Raw genomic sequence first — 17723 nt, 5'->3', positions numbered from 1 at the left:
CTTCTATAGAGGTAAATGGAGGGTCCACCCGAAAAACAGATAGGCGGACCAGATTAGACCGATTGTGTGAAAGGGGCCTAAGGCTACTTTCACATGGACGCACTGTCATTTACCTGCACCTCTACTGACCTTAATCTTCACTTCTTCCTCAGGATTCCTGCAGGTTTCGCTGGCTGCTTTCCCCCAGGTGGGTATGGCTGGTGGCTGCTGCTGGCTGTCCTACCGGGCTGGTACTACTGGTGGGTACTGCTGGTGGGTACTGCTGACGGGTACTGCTGGTGGGTTCTGCTGGCTGGTACTGCTGGTGAGTACTGCTGGCTGGTGCTGGTGGGTACTGCTGGCTGGTACAGCTGGCGGGTACCACTGGCGGGTACTTCTGGCTGGTACTGCTGGCTGGTAATGCTTGCGGGTACTGCTGGCTGGTACTGCTAGTGGGTACTGCTGGCTGGTGCTGTAGGGTACTGCTGGCTAGTACTGCTGGTGGGTATTGCTGGCTGGTACTACTGGGGGCTACTGCTTGCAGGTACTGTTGGTGGGTATTGCTGGCTGGTTCCCGAACCACCATCCCCCAGCATCAGTGTGACAAGAGTCGGCGCTGGAGAAAGCATGCAGCTGCAGTAGAGAGCAGAGCGGATGCTTCCTGTATTGCTTCTGTCACAGGCGGAGTATATTTGGTATCACTCTGCCTGTGAGGCGCTATACAGAAAGCATCGGCTCTGCTTCCTCTAGTGCCGGCTCCGTTCTTCACAGTGATGCTCGGGGATAGCGGATCGGAAACCCGCAATCTGGGCTTGCCGACCCGACACCCCAGAGCAGGAGGTGGCTGGGATCCTCGGACTCGGAGTCAGTAATATTTTCTCAGGGGGAGCAATTGCCCCATTGATCCCCATCTCGGATGTGGGCAGCTGAAGCCAGCGCGTCCTCTTCTCCCAGAATGCGCCTGCACCGGCCCCGCTTGTCACTTCCGGTGCGGGAGTGTCATTCCTCCACAGCTTCTGGACACGCCCAGAAGCTGTTTAGCAGGGAATGAGGCGCCGCACCGGAAGTGACAAGCGGGGCCGGTGCAGGCGCATTGATTCAGGGGAGCGATGACGTTCAGCTCCCAGGAATCAATGCAAAGAGGAAGTGATGGCGCGGGCCGCGGCCACAGAGGGTGGAAGTGGAAGAAAGGTGAGTATATTTTTCTTCAATAACAAGGTAAGTAAACAAAAAAATTATGTCGATTTTGTGGCCGGAACTCCGCTTTAAGATCATAGAGTGGCCTTGCCAGTCTCCAGACCTTAATCCTATTGAAAATTTATGGAGGGAGCTGAAACTTCGACTGACCAATCAACAGCCAAGAAACCTTAAGGATTTAGAGAAGATCTGTAAAAAAGAGTGGACCAAAATCCCTCCTTAGATGTGTCCAAACCTGATCGGTCACCAACTACAAGAAATGTCTTACCTCTGTGCTTCCCAACTAGGGTTTCTCTACCAAGTACTAAGTCATGTTTTGCTTGGTGATCAAAAACCTTTTTCACTCACTGAACTGCAACTTAATCTATAGCATTTGTTTTATGTGTTTTTTTTCTGGATTTTTGGTGCAGAGTGCAGAGTTCAGAGGTGCACTACGTACAGAGTGCAGTATTGAGGAGTGCGCTACATACTGAGTGGAGGGTTTAGGGGTGTACTATGCACAGTGTGCAGGAATCAGCTCTCTTTCACAGACTGTTCACATCTCTCTTCCACTCCTTCCCCTGGGTGTGAGGGCCACATGAAATGGCCTATAGGGCTGGATTTGGCCCGGGGGCCTTGTGTTTGACACATGTGTAATAGAGCTTTAATGCAGTAGCCATCAAAGAGCAAATATTCAGTTTTAGCATTTAGAGACTCAGCTTAACAATTGTTAAATGTTATTTTAATAAAAAGAAAAGTTAGTGGTGCTGGAAAACATTTACAGAAAACATTTGACAACACAGACAAAAAAAAGACTAAAAGTAGAAAAAAAAAACACAAAAAATTAATCTGGTTTTCAGTCCATGCAGAGGAAATCCAATCTGGTATCAGAGTCACTGGCTCTCAAAAATGAACCTTAGCACTCCTTAATAGTTTTTATAGTGATAAGTTCTATTGTGTTCAAATTAAGATTTGATAGACACCAAATATGATATAGATCTTCTGCATTTTCTCCTTAGTAGATATATTGTGTCCCATCCACCTTCTGCACCTTGTAACCTAAGCAAGAGGAATGGTTGGAGGTGGCCAAAAAGTTCCAAGAGATGTGGAACTTCCCAAACTGTGGAAACGCAATAGATGAGAAGCATGTTAGGATTTCTCCACCTGCCAACTCTGGCTCTTTTTACTACAGCTACAAGGGGTTCTTCAGCATTGTCATGATGGCAGTTGTTAATGCCAACTATGAATTCCTCTACTTGGACATACTGTAGGTAAAAATGGACAGCGCTCAGATGCCAGGGCTTTTGAACACAAAGAATTCTATAGGCGCCTACAGAATGGGACACCTAATCTGCCAAGCACTACACATAATGTTGAAGGTATGAATCTTGTTTTTGTGGTGGATGATGCCTTTGCATTAGAAGAACACCTAAAGAAGCCCTTCTGCAGGCACGCTTGACCCCAGATCAGAGGATCTTTAATTATAGGCTGTCCAGGGCATGTAGGGTGGTCGGAAAGGCATTTGGAATCCTGGCCAACAGTTTTTGCATTTTCCAAACCTCAATTAACCTGGCCATGTACAAAATAGGCACAAAAGTTCTGCCATGCTGTTTCCTTTACAACTACTTACGTGGACATGCACAGGGGTATGTTGCTGCAGCACCAGATCAGGAAGCCAATAGACTTGGCAGAAATATATGAGTGGAAGAGCAGGAGCACCTTGCTTGACTCACATCTCTTGACCGAGGACATACTCTCTAAGCCTCTGATGGTGACTTATTTGGAAGGGTGAAGAATATTGGTGTTTTTTGGGTGTGATGTAAAAGATTTAGGTCTGCAGGAATTCTAGTAACTGCTGACTTGGTCCCACATATCACAGACCGCATTCCGAACATGAATAAGGATGCTCACCTGTATGATATCACTGGTGAATAACAAGGTCTCTTTTCTGAATGAAACATTTTCCGCACTCGGAAAACAAAAAGGGATGCTCACCCATGTAAATTCTCTGTTGTTGAAGAAGGTTTCCTGTAAAACCTTTGCTACACTCTGAACATGAACAAGGACAGTCGCCTGTGTGAGTCCTCTGGTATACAAAATATTCTCTTTTCTGGTGTCTAAGAAGGTATCTTTTCTGACTGAAACATTTCCCACACTCTGGAAACAAGAAAAGGTTGTTCACTCTTGTGAATTCTCTGGTGTGTAACAAGTTTTCCTTTCTTAATGAAAGATTTCCCGCACTCCGAACATGAATAAGGCCGCTCACCCGTGTGAATTCTCTGGTGAACAACAAGGTCTCTATTCTGAAAGAAACATTTCCCGCACTCTGAACAGGAAAAGGGACGCTCACCCGTGTGAGTTCTCCGGTGTTGAAGAAGGTTTCCTTTGTCACTAAAATATTTACCACAGTCTGAACACGAGAATGGACGCTCTCCTGTGTGAACTCTCTGGTGGTTGAGAAGGTGTCCCTTTTGAATGAAACATTTCCCACACTCTGAACATGAAAAAGGACGTTCACCTGTGTGAGTTCTCTGGTGATTTAGAAGATTTCCTTTATGATTGAAACATTTCCCGCACTCTGAACATGAGAAAGTACGTACACTCTTATGATTTTTCTGGTGTGTAAGAGGCTCTCTGGTTTCTTGGAAAGAATTCCCACACACTGTAGATGACAAGGATTGCTCTGCTGTGTGAGCTCCCTCGTGGTTTAAGGAAGACCCCTTGAGATGAGATGGATCTGTTGATGGATCTGTACTGTGAGATCCCAGTTTTGTTTCAGCAGTCATAGTATGTGGATTATCAGAAGATTCCTCAGGGTTAGAGGGATCCATTGGTCTTTCCAAGTGATGAGGTCTAAGATGGATTATTTGTGTATTGAGATTTATTCCTAGAGAACGTTGTGTGGTGGCATTTTCTTCTGCTTTACATTCTGAAGATCCGTTATTCAGGACATCGTGTCCACCTGTTGGAAATCAATGTTTAAATGTTAGAAGAACTCTTCATGTCTTCCATTCAGAAGTCATATACAGTATGTTGATCTAACACTCTACAGTATCTCAGAGCTCTGGCATGGAATTAGGTGCAATCATAAAATAAAATATGATTGGAAATCAGATAAAGGATAAAATACAGAAAAGACACACTAAATAACAGTGTTTGTATGGATGACATTTGTACTTCAAGAACAGAGATGGACCTTCCTCCACCTCATTTCTTGGAAACATAACAATATATAGAGAAATGGAGATGGACCTTTTATATAGTGTACAATATCTCCTCCTCATTTGTTGAGAACATGAGATGATTATGAGGAATGGAGATGGACTTTTCATATGGGGTACAGTATCTCCTCCTCATTTGTTGGGGACATGACATTATATTGAGGAATGGAGATGGACCTCTCATATGGTGTACAGTATCTCCTCCTCATTTGTTGGGAACATGACGTTATATTGAGGAACGGAGATGGACCTTTCATATGGTGTACAGTATCTCCTCCTCATCCAAAGGGAACATGACGTTATATTGAGGAATGGAGATGGACCTTCCATATGGTGTACAGTATCTCCACCTCATTTGTTTGGAACATGACGTTATATTGAGGAATGAAGATTGGCCTTGTTTATGTCCCAGAGGATGTCCTTTGCATAGATGTAACACGAAGGAAGGGACTAGCGGCCTATGATGTCATCACACCCGCTGGTGTTCCGTAGAGCAGTGTCTGTAAGCTTTTGTCACCCTTGGATGCTTGTGAGTATGTTTCCATAAATTAATATAGTATTTTCCTTTGAATCTTACTGCGTAGAATTGTGCTTTCTGGACAGCCAGTGGAGGACCTGGTAGGCATGAAGGTTGTTACCAGTGCCGGAACAAAGTCACACAGGGCAACGATGCCAAACTGCAAAACAATAGTCCCTGGCTGTCAGTGCACCTGTATGCAGAAGCTGGCAACTGTGTTTACAAGCTACAAGAGCACTGCACTAACAGTAGGGCAGAGCTGGAGGGAAAGAGAATGTACAGACCCACCTCCTGCTGCTCTACACTTGGCTCTCCCCTGGACATTTCTGCTCTCGGCTGCGGGCTCTGCTCTCCCTCCCCCTACTGTCAGCGCAGCGCTCATAAGTATTTGTGATTACCACTGCTGGCTTCTGTATACAGGAGCACTGCGCTGGCAGGAAGGAGAGAGAACACAGCCCACACCTCCTCATTGCTCTCTCCTCCTCTCCTTGCCACTCCCAGTGGTGGGCTGACAGGGGTACTGATGCCAATGTCACTACTCTTGTCAGGCTTGTAGCAGAAAGAAGATGCTCCATCCCTAAAGTAAACCATTGCACCCTCTCACCCACCCCTTGTCCCGGGCCTCGTTCTTACCATACCCTGGTGTGATTTGTGTTTGGTGTATCTTGTGCTAGTGATCTCTTATAACCTGAAGATCCTGGTTATCCGGTAAGAGAATTCAAATATTTATTTCCGAGGTGGTTGGGACTAAAACATGGGGAACGGTGGCATTTCATTTTCACAGAAGATTATACACGAGCCCCCTAGTGGAGCCCTTACATACACTATATTTTCAAAAGTATTGGGACACCTGCCTTCACACGCACATGAACTTTAATGGCATCCCAGTCTTAGTCTGTAGGGTTCAATATTGAGTTGGCCCACCCTCTGTAGCTATAACAGCTTCAACTCTTCTGGGAAGGCTGTCCACAAGGTTTAGGAGTGTGCCTATGGGAATGTTTGACCATTCTTCCAGAAATGCATTTGTTGGATGAGAAGGCCTGGCTCGCAGTCTCCACTCTAATTCAGCCCAAATGTGTTCTATCAGGTTGAGGTGCAGGCCAATCAAGTTCTTCCACCCCAAACTCGCTCATCCATGCCTTTATGGACCTTGCTTTGTGCACTGGTCCAAATCATTTGGTGGAGGGGGGATCATGGTGTGGGGTTGTATTTCAGGGGGTTGGGCTTGGCCCCGTATTTCCAGCGAAGGGAACTCTTAAGATGTCGCCATACCAAGACATTTTGGACAATTTCATACGCCCAACTTTGTGGGAAGAGTTTGGGGATGGCCCCTTCCTGTTCCAACATGACTGCGCAGCAGTGCACAAAGCAAGGTCCATAAAGACATGGATGAGCGAGTTTGGAGTGGAGAAACTTATCTGGCCTGCACAAAGTCCTAACCTCAACCCGATAGAACATCTTTGGGATGAATTAGAGCGGAGACTGCGAACCAGGCCTTCTCTCCACCATCAGTGCCTGACCTTTACAAGTGCACCTCTGGAAGAATGGTCAAACATTCCCATAGACACACTCCTAAACCTTGTGGACAGCCTTCCCATAAGAGTTGAAGCTGTTATAGCTGCAAAGGGTGGACCAACTCAATATTGAACCCTACGGACTAAGACTGGGATGCCATTCAAGTTCATGTGTGTGTAAAGGCAGGCGTCCCAATACTTTTGAAAATATAGTGTATTCTTTTGGGAGTGGACGGTCATTTTCACACAAGATTATTTATATTGGCCCCCTGGTGGAGCCCTGTATATCCCTTTGGGAGTGGACTTTCATTTCTTTTATATCATTGTTTTATTTATATTGAATATTCCTTTACTTTTTCCACTTTATTGGTGGTTTTATTTATTGATGCTGATATTATTTGTATCACTTTATTGTTTACTTTCATTGTGATATTTATGGGCAGAGGTTTTGCGCACTCTTTTTGTTTATTGTATTGCTGAACGGAGATGGACATTACATATGGTGTGCAACAGTGATGGACAATTTCCTAGATACAGGGGCTTCATGTGTAGGGCTTCATGGTCGCTAAGGTTGCACTTGCCACCGGGTTCTGGCATTCTGCCTCCGTAGGGGGGTCAAAAATGGCAGGAAGGGGGCCCAGTGCAGAAAATGTAAAAGGGACCGTAAGGCTCGACATGAGAAAGGACGCTCACCAGTGTAACCTCTCTGACGATTATGAATCCTTCCTTTCTCACTGAAGCATTTCCCGCACTCTGGACAGTAGAAAGGACACTCGCTATATTGGCTTATCTGATGTCTAGCAAGTTATCTTTTCTGAGTAAATAGTTTCCCACACTCTGAACATGAATAAGGGCGTTATCTCTGGTGAATAATAAGACCTCTTTTCTGAATGAAGCCTTTAAAACACTCTGAATATGAATAAGGACACTCACCTGTGTGAGTTTTCTGGTGTTTTAGAAGGTATCCTTTTTGGCTGAAACCTTTCCCGCACTCTGGACACGAGTAAGCACACTCACTCTTGTGAATTCTCTGGTGGATAACAAGTTTTCCTTTCTTAATGAAAGATTTCCCGCACTCAGAACATGAGTAAGGCCGCTCCCCCGTGTGAATTCTCTGGTGAACAACAAGGTCTCTGTTTTGAAAAAAACATTTTCCGCACTCCGAGCAGGAAAAGGGACGCTCACCCGTGTGGGTTCTACGGTGTTGAAGAAGGTTTCCTTTGTCACTAAAATATTTACCACAGTCTGAACACGAGAAGGGACGCTCGCCTGTGTGAATTCTCTGGTGATTATAAAGGTGTCCTTTCTGAATGAAACATTTCCCGCACTCTGAACACGAGAAAGGACGTTCACCTGTGTGAGTCCTTTGGTGATTAAGAAGGTTTCCTTTATGATTGAAACATTTCCCGCACTCTGGACATGAGAAAGTACGCACACTCTTGCTACTTTTTTGGGTTTCAGAATTCCCAGACACTGTAGATGACAAGGAATGCTCTCCTGTGTGAGATCCTTCATGGTTTAAAGAAGACCCCTTGAGATGAGATGGATCTGTTGATGGATCTGTACTGTGAGATCCCAGATTTGTTTCAGCAGTAATAGTATGTGTATTATCAGAAGATTCCTCAGGATTAGAGGGATCCATTGGTCTCTCCAAATGATAAGGTCTGTGATATATTATTTGTGTTATGGGATCTACGCCTAAAGAACATTGTGTGGTGGAATTTTCTTCTTCTTTAAATTCTGAAGATCCGTTATTCAGGACATAGTGTCCACCTGTTGGAAATCAATGTTTAAATATTATAAGAATACTTAATGTCTTCCATTCAGAAGTCATATACAGTATGTTGGTCTAACACCCCACAGTATCTCAGAGCTCCGGTATGAAATTGGGTGCAATCATAACATAAAATATGAATACAAACCAGACAAAGGATACAGAAAACAATAAACACACTAGGTAACCGTGTTTGAATTGGTGACATTATCACTGTGAGAACAGAGATGGACTTTCCTCCACCTCCTTTGTTGGGAACATAATGTTATATTGAGGAATGGAGATGGACCTTTCATATGGTGTACAGTATCTCCTCCTCATTTGTTGGGAACATGACGTTATATTGAGGAATGGAGATGGACCTTTCATATGGTGTACAGTATCTCCTCCTCATTTGTTGGGAACATGACGTTATATTAAGGAATGGAGATGGACCTTTCATATGGTGTACAGTATCTCCTCCTCATTTGCTGGGAACATGACGTTATATTGAGGAATGGAGATGGACCTTTCATATGGTGTACAGTATCTCCCCCTCATTTGTTAGGAACACAACGTTATATTGAGGAATGGAGATGGACGTTTCATATGGTGTACAGTATCTCCTCCTCATTTGTTGGGAACATGACGTTATATTGAGAAATGGAGATGGACCTTTCATACTCATCCTAAACAAATGATATATTAACTTTTTCTGAACGTATTGTTTATTACTTACTAGAATCCATATATAGATAAGATTCCTCCTCTTCACATTTCATAATCATCTCCCCCTCCTCCATAGACTGCTGATCTCCACTCACCAACGTCTCTTCTTCTTCCTCTTTAATCTCAACTTTAATTTCTTTCAGTTCTTCACACTAAACCCCAAAATGATAACATTAAAAAAAATGTCAATAACAAAAAAAAATATATAGGAATGCTATCTCATAGTTTGACTGATATTTCAGTTCTATTGCCCAGTCCTCTTTATCAGCTCATAGCTTAGATTACCGTACTTACCTGATCATAGTGAGGGATGGTGTGATCTTCCAGTGAGGAATCCCGGGAATACAGAGGACGGGGACATCTCTCTGGTGGATTCCCATTACTGGATCCATCTGTAGGAGACACACACACTGACTGAATACATTGTTTCTATGTGTTTATCAGATGATGGGGGATCTAGGTGGACCCTCCGTACTGCTCTCTCCTTTACAATAAAGTCTCCTCTTACCCGGTGATGTGAGGGGCGGCTGATTCTCCATCATGATGTCCTTGTAGAGATCCTTGTGTCCTTCTATATACTCCCACTCCTCCATGGAGAAATAGACAGTGACATCCTGACACCTTATAGGAACCTGACACACACAATGATACAGTCACCATCCAGACACATCCCTTGTCTGTTACTGGATAATGTCCCAGAATTCCCGGCACCGCTCACCTCTCCTGTCAGCAGATTAATGATCTTGTTGGGGACTTCTAGAACCTTCTTGGCACTGGTTACCTCTGTTGTCGGGCAGTGAGGTGGAGGCACTGTGATGGGTGATGTCCTGTGAAGACAGCTGCTGGGTGTTAATGGATCTCCAGATATTTTCTTCACTACTTCATAATCCTGTGTAGAGGGAAAGTAATAATTATCAGTACAGACTTCCCAAAATCCTCCTCACCTCTCCAGATAGAATGGTGTTATAAATACAAAGATAAAAATGTCATGTGACCTTCCCGGAATCCTCCTCACCTCCTCCTGATCTTTACAGGACTCTCTGTAGACAGATAATTAACTGGGAATTATCTGGACTGTACTGGGATGAATATTGTCTGCACTAGGGATAAAATTAAGGTTCGGTCTAAACGCCGAAGTTGAATGCCCAAACATTTACCTGTTAGGTTTGAGATGAACGTCATGTATAATTGTGGTATTACTTCGACTATTATACATGACAGCTTCTGCTGTAAAAGGTTGTGGGTGCAGGCACCTCCGTGTCTTTGATAATCAGTAATGGCACTGACCCTATTTACTTATATGGTTGATAGTTTCTGGCCAGAGAAATCAAAAACAACAATATCTTTGTGCTTCCTACACCCTAATCCCGCCATACAAAAATCAAGAAGAAAAGCGTGGAGCCTTTCTTTAAAAAATATACCTGACCCTTATCCCAGCATGCTGGCTGGCTAGGAAAGGAAGAGGGGCCAGCAAGCATCTCACCCCTCTTCCTGAACTCTACCACACCACATGCCCTCAACATGGGGTGGTGCCTTGCTAGGGGGGCATTTTCCTGGCAAAGCTCATTGCCCCCATGTTGACTAGGACAAGGGCCTCTTCCCCACAACCCTGGCCCTGTGGTAGTGGGGCACTGTGGGCAGGGGGCTGATCGGAATCTTGAAGCTCCTGTTAATAATAAGAGGGGTACCCAGATGAATGAATAAGGGGTACTGATTACCCCTATTCGTTCACAACAAAAATGTAAATAAAAACAAAGTTTTAACAAATAATTTAATTTAAAAAAAAGGTTTCATGATGTACATACATCATCAATCACATCGGCCAGCGATGTAGATCCACATCATTCATGATGACTGATGTCAACCAAACTGCCTGCCGATTCACATATTCCATTGATTCTTTTGTGCCAAAGGACAGGTCCAGTGGATTACATCTGATCTAAACAAAGGGTGTCGAGTCTCCTGGGTGACGTATATTGACGTTACTGGGATTCTATTATCTCACAGTGATGAGAACCAAAAACACCCAAAACAGCTTTATATAGGATGAATAAATGGTTCTATATTTAGGATTCTAACTTCAGCTTGTTCAATTAAGCTTTGACAAAAAATCTGGAAGATGATTGGATTTTATACAGTGATGAGAGCCAACAACCCCAAGACAGATTTATTAGAGGATGGATAAATGGTTCTATATTTAGAATGTATCCGGTCTATAAACCTGAGGCTCTGGGTGGACAGTTGGATAAATGGTTCTATATTTAGGATGTATCTGGTCTATAAACCAGAGGCTCTGGATGGACAGTTGGATACATTGTTCTATACTTAGGATGTATCCGGTCTATAAACCAGAGGCTCTGGATTGACAGTTAGATAAATGACTCTATATTTCGGATGTATCTGGTCTATAAACCAGAGGCTCTGGATGGACAGTTGGATAAATGGTTCTATATTTAGGATGTATTCGGTCTATAAACCAGAGGCTCTGGGTGGACAGTTGGATAAATGGTTCTATATTTAGGATTTATCCGGTCTATAAACCAGAGGCTCTGGATAGACAGTTGGATAAATGGCTCTATATTTAGGATGTATCTGGTCTATAAACCAGAGGCTCTGGATGGACAGTTGAATAAATGGTTCTATATTCAGGATGTTTTCGGTCTATAAACCAGAGGCTCTGGATGGACAGTTGGATAAATGGTTCTATATTTAGGTTGTATCTGGTCTATAAACCAGAGGCTCAGGATGGACAGTTGGATAAATGACTCTATATTTAGGATGTATCTGGTCTATAAACCAGAGGCTCTGGATGGACAGTTGGATAAATGGTTCTATATTTAGGTTGTATCTGGTCTATAAACCAGAGGCTCTGGATGGACAGTTGAATAAATGGTTCTATATTTAGGATGTTTTCGGTCTATAAACCAGAGGCTCTGGATGGACAGTTGGATAAATGGCTCTATATTTAGGATGTATCTGGTCTATAAACCAGAGGCTCTGGATGGACAGTTGGATAAATGGTTCTATATTTAGGATATATCTGGTCTATAAACCAGAGGCTCAGGATGGACAGTTGGATAAATGGCTCTATATTTAGGTTGTATTTGGTCTATAAACCAGAGGCTCTGGATGGACAGTTGGATAAATGGTTCTATATTTATGGCTACCAACCAAAATATCATGATATTACCTGATCTACCTCAAGATCCAGTAGTGTCTCCTCATAAATTCCTACTAAATCACCTTTCATCTGGAACTTCCTGTCGTAACCCTACATCACTTCCTGTCTGTGCATTGCATCACTTCCTTCTTTGCGTTCCACACTTATAAGTGAGATCTCCGTCTTGTGGAGAATGTAAGTTTTGCAGCCTACCTTTTTCGACTGTACATCAAAACTGGCATCACAGTGCTTTTATCTTTTTTGTTACTTACCCTAAAGTACATTTAATGAATATATTAAAATGTTTTATAGTTCTTTATAAAGTAAGCTAGTGATAGAATACTTTCCAAATAAAAATGTGAGATCTTTGTAGTCATATAGCCCGGTTCCTGAATGAGCAAATATAACAAACATGCACTAATGATCAACGATATAATGTGTAAGGTGGACTGATATGGTTAAGAGAAGTAGAAGCAGTTGTGTTGAGGGAATAAAACCAGTCAAGGGACAACCATACTAAAATGATGAGGTTGTGGTGGACATGGTAAATCTTTCTCCTTGTCAAAAGTGAGCATAGTGGCATGCTTCAAAGCAGCCATATTGTATTACCAACGTCTCTCAAATGGCAGATATTTTGTGGCAGACAGATGTTTTCCAGACATGGTGTCAATGCTCGTCTATGAAAGCACAAACTAGCAAGATTGAGGACCAGAAACACAGACGTCAGCCATGGAATCTGAATGCAGCAGACAAAAAATACTTCCAGCTTTCCTACCTTCCAAACTTGATGATGTCCAGCAATGCTATGTGCTCCTTCTTCTGTTACCCTGGCAACCACATCTGCTACTAAATATTCTTTACGTCAAATTGTATATCAGTTCCCTACCCTGCTCCTACTAGCTACACCTTCCCTGCATTTAGTCCCTTGAGGGCCCCCTCTACAATTCCATTGCCCAAAAAAAAAACTCTCAGAATTCTTCCTGCTGTCCAGGCTGACTCTATTGATCCTCTACCTGCTATCTAGCCTGACTCTATTGATCCTTCATCTGCTGCTCATCCAGATGCCGCTGATACACTGCCCACTGTCCAGCCTGATGCCACTGATTTTCTGCCCCCTGTCCAGTTTGACTTTGCAGATCCCGTGCCTGCTGCCCAGCCTGTCTCTGCTGATCCCGTGCCTGCTGCCCAGCCTGTCTCTGCTGATCCTGTGTCTGATGCCCAACCAGCCTCCAGTATAAAGATAAAGCTCTTGCCAGCTGTTGGATCTTGTACTTCTAAGTCTGCATGTTTGTTGCATGCCTGGCATGGGTTACCCAACTGGTCTGAGATTCCTACAGCCCTCTTGCCTGAGTACCTTTTGCAGCCATTTGCTTCTGTTGTGCCAAAGCCTGGTGGTCCAGACACTCACTCTGAATTCGATAACTGCACTTGCTATAACAGCTCCAGTAGTACAGCTCTTCTGAGGAATGGCAGAGTTCCATTTGAGCTTTTCCATGACCCAGATGTAATCTTTGCAACTCCCGGTTAATTAGGGGACACGGGTCTGGTAGCCAGTGCCCTGTGTGGCTGTCAAAATGCAAACCAGTTTCTAGCTATCAAACTAGCAGCTACGATGTGGAATGTCCAGGTCGTGGTACCTATATGGTATGTAATGGCCCCAGTGCTAAGCCTTTCGATGACCCATTGGATTCTAGCATTGTGATATATACTGTCTTGAGATATTGCAAGCTTCAAGAGTTGCACCTCCTAGAGAATCTGATTTGCGGCAAGGCACCTAGCCAGTTTCCAGACTGGCACCAAGTAAGCTGGCAGACCCTGTTGGCAGCGTACCCTGCAGATTGGGGAACTTTACCTAAAGAAATCTAACATGTCTTCAGACAATGATGTTGGGAGATTATCTCCTGTTTGGATTTATCCAACACAAAGGTCTCTCATATGGACCTTTATGATCGAGGCTTAGTGGAGCATCTGGAGGCGACACCTGGATTGCCTGCTAAGGGCACAATGGTTCCTATAGCTAAAGGGTGTACTTCTGGTGTCCAACGAGTTTTTCTCTCAGTACCCAACTGCTGGGAAGGTATATAACCCCCTCCCCTAGCTTCCCTCAGTGCCTCACTGTTTTACCGGTGTGCCACATAGTGTTGTAAGTTATTGATGTACTGGTCTTGATCCTGCACTTGACCATAACACTGATTCCAACTATAATCCTGTTTCTGTTCCAGTACCCGCATCCTGTTTCCTGCTAACAGAGAAAACATGCTCTACCGCAAATTACCTGGAAGACTGGGAACCAGTGCTCTGGCGCTAGTGCCTTTGAAATGTAGCTATAATACCCAAATATAATGAACCTAGTTACTCAGAAACATTCATTGCATCAGTTCTTTATTTGGCTACGTGGCAGGATACAGCAGTAACACACTAACGTGTTTCGGCCGAGGCCCTACTCATAGTATATGCTATGAGTAAGGCCTTGGCCGAAACACGTTAGTGTTGTATCCTTCCATGTAGCCAATAAAGAATTGATGCAATGGATGTTACGGAGTAGCCAGCTTTAATATATTAGAGGATTATAGCTACATCCTGTACCCTGCTACCCAATATATGCTCTTCTTGTACCTGGTCTATCTCCCTGGTTGTTCCTGGCATCTCCTGTCTTACCCTGTTTATTTGTGTTCACTTCCATCTGTATATATTATATTATACGTTGCTGAAAAAAAATGAAAGGAACACTTTGAAAACACATCAGATCTCAATGGGGAAAAATCTCATGCTGGATTTCTAAACTGATATGGACTAGGTAATGTGTTAGGATCTGTACTGGTATGGACTGGGTAATGTGTTAGGCTTTATACTGGTATGGACTGGGTAATGTGTTAGGATCTGTACTGGTATGGACTGGGTAATGTGTTAGGCTTTATACTGGTATGGACTGGGTAATGTGTTAGGATCTGTACTGGTATGGACTGGGTAATGTATTAGGATCTATACTGGTATGGACTGGCTAATGTGTTAGGATCTATACTGGTATGGACTGGCTAATGTGTTAGGATCTGTACTGGTATGGACTGGGTAATGTATTAGGATCTGTACTGGTATGAACTGGCTAATGTGTTAGGATCTATACTGGTATGGACTGGCTAATGTGTTAGGATCTATACTGGTATGGACTGGTTAATGTGTTAGGATCTATACTGGTATGGACTGGGTAATGTGTTAGGATCTATACTGGTATGGACTGGGTAATGTGTTAGGATCTATACTGGTATGGACTGGGTAATGTGTTAGGATCTATACTGGTATGGACTGGGTAATGTGTTAGGATCTATACTGGTATGGGTTGGGTAATGTGTTAGGATCTATCCTGGTATGGACTGGGTAATGTGTTAGGATCTATACTGGTATGGGTTGGGTAATGTGTTAGGGCCAGCACTGGTATGGACTGGATAATGTGTTAGGATCCATACTGGTATGGACTGGGTAATGTGTTAGGATCTATACTGGTATGGACTGGGTAATGTGTTAGGATCTATACTGGTATGGACTGGGTAATGTGTTAGGATCTATACTGGTAGGGACTGGGTAATGTGTTAGGAAGGAAAGGATGCCACATCATTTGATGGAAATGATAATGATCCCCCTACAGAGGGCTGAATTCAAAGACACCCTGAAAATCAAGTGAGAAAATTATGCAGCAGGTTAGTTCATTTTGCTAAAATTTCATTGCAGCAACTCAGAATGGTCCTCAGTAGTTTTTAGGTTCCCCACGTGCTGGTATGCATGCCTCACAACATTGGGGCATACTCCCAATGAGACGTGGGATGGTGTCCTGGGGTATTTCCTCCCAGATCTGGACCAGGGCATCACTGAGCTCCTGAACAGAGTGAGGTGCAACCTAGCGATGTTAGATGGACCGAAACATAATGTCCCAGAGGTGTTCTATTGGATTTAGGTCAGGCGAGCATGGGGACCATTCAATGTTATCAACTCCTTCAACCTCCAGGAACTGGCTGCATACTCTCGCCACATGAGGCCGGGCATTGTTGTGCACCAGGAGGAACTCAGGACCTACTGCACAAGTATAGGGTCTGACAATGGGCCAGAGGATTTCATCTCGACACCTAATGGCAATCATCTTGTAGAGATCTGTGCATCCCTCCATGGATACGCCTTCCCAGACCATTACTGACCCACCACCAAACTGGTCATGCTGAACGATGTTACAGGCAGCATAACATTCTCCACAGCTTCTGCAGACCCTTTCACGTCTGTCACATGTGCTCAGGGTGAACCTGCTCTCATCTGTGAAAAGCATAGGGCACCAGTTGCGGACCTTTCAATTCTGGTGTTCAATGGCAAATGCCAATCGAACTCCACAGTGCCGGGCAGTGATCACAGGGCCCACTAGAGGACGTTGGGCCCTCAGGCCACCCTCATGAAGTCTGTTTTTGATTGTTTGGTCAGAGACATTCACACCAGTGGCCTGCTGGAGGTAATTTTGTAGGGCTCTGGCAGTGCTCATCCGTTTCGCCCTTGCACAAAGGAAGGTCCTGCTAATGTGTTAAGGACCTTCTACGGCCCTTGTAAATAAAATAAAATTGTTAAAAATAGAAGAAATAGAAAACTACTGACACCAGTGGCAAAACTACCAGAGTCACACTTATGACCGGGCCCTGGCGTTCAACCACTGGGCTCAGAGGTAAGAGCACCCAGCAAGGGGTCAGGGGGGCCTTCGTGGTTTCTTGCAACGGGGCCCTGAAGGCTTCTACTTACACCTCTGGCATACAGGTATGTACCTGTGAGGTATTCACTCTCAACCTCACCCTGTGCAGAGATTTTCCACCATGTGGGACAACAACCTAAGCACCAGCAGACTAAGAGTGATCATTACTACGTAGGTCAGGTTAACGCTTTACACACACCGACAGTAATCGCTATCATTTTAACGGAAAGGTACATTGTTCACAGCATCTGCTGTAGTATATCTGACCTTTACATACATTGCATCCGGAAAGTATTCACAAAGCTTCACTTTTTCCACATTTTTTTATGTTACAGCCTTATTCCAAAAGGAATTAAATTCATTATTTTCCTCAAAATTCTACAAACAATCACCCATAATGACAACGTGAAAGAAGTTTGTTTGAAATATTTGCAAATTTATTAAAAATACAAAATGAAAAAATCCCATGTACGTAATTATTCACAGCCTTTGCCATGACACTCAAAATTGAGCTCAGGTGCATCCTGATCATCCTTGAGACGTTTCTACAGCTTTGCTAAAGTAAACCTGTGGCAAATTCAGTTGAATGGACATGATTTGGAAAGGCACACACCTGTCTATATAAGGTCCCACAGTGCATGTCAGAGCACAAACCAAGCCATGAAGTCCAAGGAATTGTCTGTAGACCTCGTAGACAGGATTGTATGGAGGTACAGATCTGGGGAAGGGTACAAAAACATTTCTGCAGCATTGAAGGTCCCAATGAGCACAGTGGCCTCCATCATCTATAAATGGAAGAAGTTTGGAACCACCAGGACTCTTCCTAGAGCGGGCCGCACGGCCAAACTGAGCGATCGGGGAGAAGGGCCTTAGTCAGGGAGGTGACCAAGAACCCGATGTTCACTCTTACAGAGTTCCAGCGTTTCTCTGTGGAGAGGGGAGAACCTTCCAGAA

The 17723-nt window shown here is 44.0% G+C and overlaps 2 protein-coding genes across 2 annotated transcripts in view; both read right to left on the bottom strand.

Annotated features, from left to right (window-relative positions):
• The window catches only part of LOC309564412 (uncharacterized protein), a 1531146-nt gene that overhangs the window by 1223866 nt on the left and 289557 nt on the right, over positions 1-17723 (bottom strand).
• Positions 3212-17723, bottom strand: part of LOC309563439 (uncharacterized protein) — a gene marked incomplete at its 5' end in the record, with an annotated part of 48765 nt that continues 34253 nt past the window's right edge. Inside the window, 2 exon segments of the mRNA XM_082267833.1 lie at positions 3212-4117; positions 7341-7818. Of these exon segments, the coding sequence (XP_082123959.1) occupies positions 3273-4117; positions 7341-7818 (1323 nt within the window). The 3' untranslated portion in view covers positions 3212-3272.

The sequence above is a fragment of the Pelophylax lessonae genome (assembly GCF_965119305.1).
Source record: "Pelophylax lessonae genome assembly, chromosome: 9".
In the NCBI taxonomy this organism is placed as follows: Eukaryota; Metazoa; Chordata; class Amphibia; order Anura; family Ranidae; genus Pelophylax; species Pelophylax lessonae.
The sequence above is the reverse complement of the archived record's forward strand: the minus strand, read 5'-3'. Positions and strand labels throughout refer to the sequence as shown.